This window comes from Cyclopterus lumpus, chromosome 9 (genome assembly GCF_009769545.1).
Source record: "Cyclopterus lumpus isolate fCycLum1 chromosome 9, fCycLum1.pri, whole genome shotgun sequence".
NCBI lineage: Eukaryota > Metazoa > Chordata > Actinopteri > Perciformes > Cyclopteridae > Cyclopterus > Cyclopterus lumpus.
Window position 1 is genome coordinate 17,697,972 of NC_046974.1, and position 9,706 is coordinate 17,707,677.

General features: G+C 41.6%; 1 protein-coding gene across 1 annotated transcript; it reads left to right on the forward strand.

Annotated features, from left to right (window-relative positions):
* The first annotated feature begins 1,733 nt into the window (after positions 1-1,733).
* On the forward strand, positions 1,734-7,013 carry LOC117736928 (eosinophil peroxidase-like). The gene is made up of 14 exons (XM_034542591.1): positions 1,734-1,999; positions 2,276-2,363; positions 2,559-2,734; positions 2,819-2,951; positions 3,207-3,336; positions 3,442-3,648; positions 4,071-4,431; positions 4,541-4,701; positions 4,795-5,053; positions 5,144-5,314; positions 5,451-5,688; positions 5,820-6,019; positions 6,113-6,145; positions 6,255-7,013. The coding sequence occupies exons 1-14, from the start codon at positions 1,933-1,935 to the stop codon at positions 6,719-6,721; spliced, it is 2,691 nt and encodes an 896-aa protein (XP_034398482.1). The 5' UTR covers positions 1,734-1,932; the 3' UTR covers positions 6,722-7,013.
* The last annotated feature ends 2,693 nt before the right edge of the window (positions 7,014-9,706 follow it).

Genomic DNA, 9,706 nt, shown 5'->3' on the forward strand with positions numbered 1-9,706 from the left:
GTGTGGTGTAGAGCTATTGGCAGAATACAAGTAAGTGCAAGTGAGGGGACCTAAATAATGACAGACTAATGAAGAGAGAGGATAAAATTGTTTCAAATTGTGTGCGTCCACAACATATATAGCGTCAGCAAGAACCTCCACATTCCTTAGAGTAACCGGCTTGAACTGGGGCAGGGGTTGAACTGAGTGACGAGAAATAATATGTAATGAGGGAGTGGACGGAGGCTGCACCTGCATTGAGTGCGATGCTATAATAATACGTCAATGTGTTTGTTCGGGAGTTGGGAAAGACAGATGTGGAGGAAAGTTGTTGTCTTTAATACCGGACCCAAATCAGGTTTATTTGTGAAACTGTTGGTTACAAATAAATCTATGTGAAGTGAACTCTGATCCAAACTTTCTGTGTTCTGTGGGTGTTTGATGAGGTTCAGTGTGTGAGTATCCTGTGGCGTCTCACCAGCAGTCAGATAAGAGAGAGAAACAAGTTTATACAGCATCAGGTTAAGAGATTAGTCAGCATTGACCAAGAAGGAAGAAATCCAGCCATAACGCACTTCATGGCAACTGGTGTGAGTGCCACTGGCCTGAAGTCATTTAGAGTGGGTGTGTCTGTATTCAGCCTGTCGAACCTGGCATAGAAGGTGTTAAGGCTGTCTCGGGGGTCTGTGGTTGTTGTGGTTCTCCTGTAGTTTGTGACAGACTGGATTCCCTGCCACACACTGCTTGTGTTGTGGTTGAGCTAGTAGCTCTCAAGTTTTTCTCAAAAACACTACTTCTTGTTTTGTTTTGAGCATTGGTGCAGAACGATGTTTGTGTTTCAACTCGCACGCACAAGAGTTGCATGCCAGCTTTAAGAAATTCCTTTGATGTTTCCACTCCAGGAGCTCGTTGACACTTGACATACCTGTAATACAAAAGGTATATTCAATCTGTACAAAAGAAAGAGTAATCATTTAGGCCGCTGAGCGATATATGCTCTCTCAAATGTTTATAAATATAGCTTTTGTATTACATAAAGTTACATGAATTTTCTTTTCATATATAATTTTACTGCAGTTTTTTTTACTGTTGAGTATTTCAATTAAAAGATGTTTTCTCTTCTCATTTTTATCCTGCTGTGTATATTTTGTGTCTTTAAAAAAAAAAAAAATGATGCAAGCCATTATAATAGAAGCTGATCAGCTATTATCCTCGGTAGCGTTTTCGAGAAACGCTCGATGATGTCATATATAGTGCATCAAATGCCAACAATTTCCTGGAGTGGAAACAACGATTGGAATTTTGACAAGCTGACGTGAAACTGTTGTGCGTGTGAGACGAAAACCCCAAAAGAATCGATCATCACCAATTGTTTCACCAATCTACAAAGAAAAACAAAAATTAAACAATAAATTATAAAGCTAAATGTGTCAATGTTTGAGAGATCATCTTCTCTCTGCCATTAACCAATAATAATGTTGTTAATTATTGCTGGTAACGTCTTCGACGTGATAAGCGTCTTGACATATAGGAACTTTGCTAGAGGATTGTTTTCTTCATTGTTTCATTTACCGTAAATGGCATGCAGTTGCTCAACAGGATTTATGCTGCAGATGCGGAACTTGGAGGATGAATATAAAAGTAATTGTCTGAGAAACATTCCTGACAAACAAGGACGGTGAATGACACACGTCCATTGAGAGTATAAAAGGAGCTCCATCTCCAGATAAGAGTACACAACTTTGTGCTTATCCAAGGTTACTTTACTTTTATTTTTAACCCTTCCACATTCTTTTTACTTTGACTTAATATGTCCAGTAAATATTCTATGGGCATTTAGATGCATTAGATTGGATTATATTTGTTTTAGAACAAAATTTGTAACAATTCTATTAGTTTAAGTGATTTGACCTGTGCTTTACCGACTGGAGAACATTAGTCTTGTTTGCAAAGATGAACCACTTTCTGTGCCTACTGGCTGCAGTTCTTTACCTGAGCGTGCAATGCCAGGTGGATGCCGGTGAGTAAAACCTCTATCATCTTACTGAGAATAGCTATAGCTTTAAATGCATTCATTACTTGGTTGATTCCTACTACATTTTAATCTCTTATTTTTGTATTAAACTTTTGAAACATTTGAGTTCATGGTTTATTGTGAGACAATATATATTTAGTAAAATGATGTAACTGTGTGCCATGGATGAAAAATGATCATCTCAGAAATGCACTGGCCAAAAACATCATCATTAAGTATAAAAAAAAAGTATATGAAACAAAATGTATTTTATGATTTCAGAATCCCATTTGAGCAGGAGTGCCATTGAAAGGGCTGTGATGGAAGCCAAGGCCACAGTAGACTCGGCCTACGAGTACTCCAGGAGAGTGTGAGTAGCCTGCTGAACACATTCTTTCCTACTTTGATTGAAACATAAAGTTGTTCAACACAGGTGTATTAAATTGCTATTGAAGACATTGTGACTGAACACAGGCACAGCATGGAAGTGTACAATACATTCAACTGGAAGTTGTACGGCGCCAGAAGCAATAACTCATAGATCTGATGTCTCCACACAATACAGGAGCGTTGAGCGCGTGAGGAGGAATGCAGTGAGTCCGTCAGACATTCTGCGGTTGGTGAAGCAGCCTGTTGGGCAAACCCGTAATGCTGTGCGTGCTGCTGACTATATGGATAATACCATTAAACTCATCAAGAGGTCTTTGGAAAGACGTGAAAAACGCTCCATCAATGCCACAGGTGTTTATCCTTTACAGCTTCACAGAAATGTCTTGCAAAGAGCAGTTGCAGCTGAGTTGCTCATTTCTTGTCTCTGTTAATAAGATCTGATCTCTGAGGAGGACCTGGAGGTCATTGCTTCCCTGACCGGCTGCTCTCCCAAACATCGTCCCACTTCTTGCAAGACTATTCCCAATTTAAATAAATTTCGCACTGCAAGCAACGTCTGCAACAACAGGTGAGGCAATTTTACGATTGATGGGGGAAGTAAAAGAACAGAAGTTACAAATATGTCCACAGCTAATTGACTACTTAATCTGTTTGCCTATCTGAAATAAAGATGTTAAAAATGGGAGTACAACTGCAGGTTTGTCAATCACTGGTACTCGCTCTGCACCTATGTGTGAAAACAAAGAAATATTCAGACTTTTTTCTTGTCAAAAACGAGAAGATTAACACATTATAATAAGGGATTCATTTGTTTCTTGTCTAGACTTAACACCCGCTGGGGAGCCTCCAACACACCTTTCACCCGCTGGCTCCCTAATGAGTATGAGGATGGAATCTCTCTGCCCAAAGGCTGGGACCCTAAACGCAAAATCAACAAACATCTTCTTCCCTTGGTAACATACTTCAGAATATCATCTTCACTCACTATGAGAAAACAACACTGGCAGTCGAAAAAGTCCTTTTCACCAATGTGCTCATTGCCCACATGCTGTTCTCAGGTCAGAGAGGTGTCCAACAGAATTTTGCGTACAGCAAACTCTGATGTGGAGAGCGACCCACTCTACACTCACATGGTCACAATGTTCGGCCAGTGGACGGATCATGACCTGACCTTCACTCCTCACTCTCCTGTGATTCGCTCGTTCAGTAATGGGATTGACTGTGACCAGAGCTGTGACCGGACAGAGCCCTGCTTCCCCATCGAGGTTAATGTTTGCTGCATTACACAAGAAAAGACATGAATACACCTGACACACACACACACATACACACGCACACACCAAACAAACACACACACTCACACACACACAAACACACACACACACAAACACATACACGCACACACCAAACAAACACACACACACACACACACACACACAACACACACACACACCAAACAAACACACACACACACCAACACACAAACACACACACACAAACAAACACACACACTCACACACACAAACACACACACAAACACATACACGCACACACCAAATAAACACACACACACACAACACAAACACACACACACACACACACCAAACAAACACGCACACAAACACACACACAAACAAACACACACACACACACACACAATGTTAACTGATTCTTGTCATCTCAACAGATTCCCAAGAAAGACCCTCGCTTTGGCAAAAAATCTCAGAGTTGCATCCCCTTCTTCCGCTCAGCAGCAACTTGTGGTTCTGGCAACTTTGGCCACACGTTTGGAGCGAGCACCGTCCGTCAACAGATCAACAGTCTCACGGCTTTCCTTGATGTAGGTCAGGTGTACGGTTCAGAGGACACCAAAGCTCTTTTCCTACGAGACCTCACCTCAGATAAGGGCCTGCTGAGAGTCAACACACAGTTCACTGACAGCAGCCGTGAGCTCCTGCCCTTCTCCACCATGGTTACCAACATGTGTGCCACCCGAGCCCGCATTACTAATGACAGTAAGGCACAGGAGGTGCCTTGCTTTGTGGCTGGTGAGTGGGTGCACCAACACTGATGAACCAATACTAAACGTGTTAAGTCCATCACAAGCATTGCACAGGGCTGACCGTTCTTTTGTCCTCATTTTATCTGACTTTTAAGGTGACGAGCGGTCCAATGAGCACATTGGCCTGACCGCTTTACACACACTGTTCCTTCGTGAGCACAACCGCCTGGTCCGTGCTCTGGCAGACCTCAATCCTCACTGGAACGGAGAGAGACTCTATCAAGAAGCACGTAAAATCATGGGAGGATATTCGCAGGTTAGAAACAAGTTTAGCTGCATGGTATACAGAAATATTGGAATATCTTCACCCAATGTGTTCAATCAACTGAATGTATTTTCTGTCTTTTAGGTTCTCACTTTCAGAGACTACTTACTTCACATTGTTGGTCCAGACTTCATAGCCAGTCATCTGTCCACCTACCCTGGTTATGATGAAAACGTGGACCCCTCAATCGCCAATGTGTTTGCCACAGCTGCCTACCGATTCGCTCACCTTATGGTTCAGCCTTTCATGTTTCGTCTTAATGAGCAGTACCAGGATCACCCTGATTTCCCCAGCCCGTTGCTGCACAAAGCCTTCTTTACACCGTGGAGGGTCGTCTTTGAAGGTAATACCAAGGTCTTGAACTTGTTAGTCTTTCCTTAAACAGAAAATTAATACAAATGACCACAATTAAATGATCTCTTGTGTTCCTCAGGTGGTCTGGACCCCCTCATCAGGGGCCTAGTGGGTCGTCAGGCCAAGCTGAACACACAGGATCACATGATGACGGATGAACTGAGGGACAGGCTGTTTAAATTCTCCAGTGAGTTGGCACTGGATCTGGCTGCCCTCAACATGCAGAGAGGAAGAGACCATGGACTCCCTGGTAGTTATTTAGTCTTCATACTTATTTATTTTTTTATATCTAGAGTCAATTTTAGTTACATATCTAGGATTTTGCAGGACCTACAGACCACAATCTTAAAACATGTCAACATATTTACACTGTATGCCCTTTTTAGGATACAACCAATGGCGTAAATTCTGTGGGCTGTCGCAGCCAAGAACTAATAAAGCGCTGGCAAAAGTGCTGAAAAGTAAGGACCTGGCCAATAATCTGCTGAATCTCTATGGGAGAGCTGACAACATCGATGTGTGGCTGGGAGGAGTGGCTGAGCCGTTTGTCCGTGGAGGAAGAGTGGGACCTTTGTTTGCCTGCCTGATTGCCACTCAGTTCCAGCGGATCCGCACGGGAGACCGGTAAGTTACATAACTAATAACTGTTAAAGATGTGGAGTATATATAAAATATTTGTGTTACCTGCACCTTTCCATTAAATAGAGATTCAGGGATTCTGAGACTTTAAATATTATCAAACTGTCCAATTTCAGACTTTGGTGGGAGAATACTGGTGTATTTACTGAGGCCCAGGGCAACTCCCTAAGGGAAACCTCGCTCGCTCGCATTATCTGTGACAACACTGGCATTACTGAAGTACCGGAAAAACCCTTCCTTTATCGGCCTCGAGGGTCCGGTTACACCCAGTGCGAGAAAATCAGTGCCTTCGATCTCAGTCCATGGAGGGAGAATGGTGAGTAGACGATATCACAGTTCACCAAAGACAATCATTTCTAACATTGGCATATTTTGAATGTACCAATTTTCCTTTTAATTTTCTCTCTAGCACAAAACTCTCGTGGACCCCCTGGACCACCAGGTAAATCTACAACTTATCCATAAATACTTAATTTGAAAAGTATTACTTGAAAATACTCTAATGGGATGGTCCTGTTGATATAATTTGACTATGTCTTTTTTTCATACAGGACCCAGAGGACCAAGTGGACCCCCTGGACCCCCTGGACCCCCTGGACCTCCTGGACCCCCTGGACCTCCTGGACCTGGAAAAGTAGCTTTCTTTGTGCAACTTGGCAATGACTACTTCAAAACTGGCAGGCCTATACCCTTCCGTAAGGTCTTCTACAATGGACAGAACAGCTATAACACAAAGACAGGAATGTTTACATGTCCCCAAACAGGTGTGTATGAATTCCAGTTTCACTGCCCCATCTCCAAAAAGAAGCCCGAGGGGAATCCCAGTATGGATCTGATGCGTAACAAATATATGGTTCTGCACTCATTCAACACGCTGCAGGGCGGTTTCATCTCAGCCAGTGGCAACACGTACATTAAGCTTGACACTGGAGACAAGGTCTATCTGGTGGCCAGCAGTGGGAGCAACGGTCTGACCAAGGACTGTGTGTTCAAAGGGCATTTGCTATTCACTGAGTAGGAGACTGCTCTTCAATATGTTCTTAATGCACTGATACCTGGACTATAGTGTTATATGAAGATCAAAGCATGGTCTACTCTTTTTGTTGAAGAAAAGAGTGACGGAACTAGCTGACTTAATACATCATATTTTACTTTTCTTTTAAAATATTAAGTTAATTGTCTTTCCCTCTTTTTTGAAAATTGTAATGTATTGTAAGATTAACAACTAATAATACTCAAATAAACAGCACACTGTTGTTTTTCCAGTATGCATATGTGAAACACTAATAAATGACTGTTGTACAAATCAACCACATTCTCTGAATGATTTTTTTAATAAAACACAACAACTTCAGAGGATCACAACATCTTAGTTTGCAGACCCAGATTGATGATGTTCTTAACCAGACCAGTAGATGGCGCTGACATCCTATAAGTCATTAAAGCTTTATCATCCTGCGGTTTTGGATGAACTTAAGTCCTGCTCTGTTCATCTTGAGGACTTAATTGTTCTTAAAATAAACAGTCAATTTGTAGAGTAAACTTATACTGGTATCATGCACATCTCGATACATCATAAAGTTGAATCTGTGCTTTAAACACATGCACTTTAAACTTTGTAAAAGTTAAAGCACACGTTAATCGCTTAGAACACAATTGAGAGAATATTGTTCAGAAAATATATTTATTGATGTTGTATCTACAATCTCTAAATGTAACAACTTACAACAACAGTTTGCATTAAACCTCTTCACATGAAATGGAAGCACACACTTGACCTCGGTTCAGTGGTTGGCGGGTCAGCAGGTGTGCAATGCAACACGAAAGCAACGTTTCTATTACAGGGATGACAAATCATGACAGTCATAAAACCCATGCTATCTTTCAGTGCAATAGCAAATGCTTGTGTACAAATTATTTACAGGTATATCAGCTTTAAAAAAGGTAAAAAGTTCAGCAAACAGATGATGAAGCGCAGTGTTTCACCAGTGCATTTCTACTGCTGCAAGCAGCGTGCAATATGAATTATTAAGTGGACTGAATTCATGCTCAGCTCTTCATAACTTGGAGGTGAGACATCCTCTAAAAACAACCAACGACTGTTGTGTTCACCCAACCAGTTAATTATACGTTTCATTGTGCAGTGCACTATATTGACTGAAAAATGCCTTCTGAGTGCGCTTGCATTGGTGTGTGCTAAATAATATCTTATTGTTTAAAGGAACTTGTAACATTTGTCATTTGGATTAGGGCCAGTTCTAATACTTTGCTATTGTGCAAGCTGACTCACGGGCGTGGCCTTTACTGAGAAAGAAGACAAAGCTCGTTGTTTGTAATGTAATGTAGAAGCTCGGTCTGCTTTTTCTGACAAATGTGTTAACACTTCCCGAAGTGTTGGTGTCTTTTCATGTGACCGGGTATACACGACAACTAATTGTGACAAAACAAGAGAAATGACGGAAGGTGAAAGATTGAGTGTTATTCAAAAGGTAAACTATATTGCTAATATTCATCCAATTCAACTGAAAACCAAAAATATCAAATTTGATCAGACTGAGATAAATATAAATATATACGAAGCCTCTGTCGCACTTTTATTTTCTTTAAATAAACACTATTTAACGCCAAATCACAACAGTGCTTATATCGAAATGGATGCAAATGTTTGATGGGTTTTGATATTAACAAATGAGGCTAAAGTTTCTCAACCTTAATTACGGATACCAACTCCTCCCGGGGGTGATCAGCATCCAATGCTTATTAATAAGTAAACAAACAAACAAAAACGAGAACAATATATGGCGATCGATGGGAGACCTGGTGGGTCGCATTAGCTTAGCGAGGTTTTCTGCGCAGTGGAGAAGAGGGACGGGAACCAGCTGCTGCGTCTCCACGCACACACACACACACACGCGTACACACGCACACGCACACACGCACACGCACACACACACACGCACACACACACACGCGCACACACGACCACGCCCCTCCTGACCTCCGTGGACACAGTGCCATCCGCACAGAGGGGCTCTGGGTGTCCCATGGGAGTGGGGGAATGCTGAGAGGACGAGCGGCACACGATACCCCATTGTTTAGTTTAGCAGTCACTGATTCCCCCCTCACCTCCTCCCTAAAACACACGGGCTGACCGTCTCAGCGGGTTAAATTGATTAGAAAGACGTTTGTGGTTTGACTAATCCCCCATTTTCGCCCCGACTCTCCGCTTCACCAATTTAGAAAAGCCACATTTAGACGGGAAAGTCCTGCGGGTTGTGATGATAATCACGGCCGAGCCCGTCGCACCTGTGGGGCTGAAGTGGACAGACCACTCCGTCTGCTTATATGATCATGGATACCATGATGATTTTCTATAGACGTAAGCTGTTTTTCTCATAAATGCACAGCTTTCAGCCATGCTTGAGTTTCTCAACAAATAAATAAAGGAATGATAGATTATTTGTGATTATTTATTTTTTCGGGAAAAAAATTAACACAATGCATTAAAACCCATATGCCTATGTTGTGTTCGGGGAAAACATCACATAATTTAACCAAACATGTGATGACATCAGAAACCTGTTTGTCACTGACTCATGATGACTAAACATGGGTTTTGAAGGTTTCTAATGGTGTCTTCATTCTGCCACCTCCCAACTTGATGGACTAATAGCTCAAATGAAATGCTTGGCTGTTAATCACACACATTATAAGCAATTTATCTTAATTGGTGCAATTAAAGTGCAGTAAAGTCCAAAGTTCTTAAATTAATGTTTTCTTCTTGGGTTATTCCCTTTAAGTTTTGCAGAGGGACGGTCAGCAGCGTAGATTTCCTGCACATATATAACCAATATACAACTGAGTCGATGAGTTTTATAACGAGGAATTGAAACAAAATCCTGCAGCTATTATAGTTTCTTTTGAGATGAGACAGTCGAATAACCAATACATACACACATTTTAAAGAGCGCCCCTCCCTGCATTTCAGTAGAGGAATTTTATT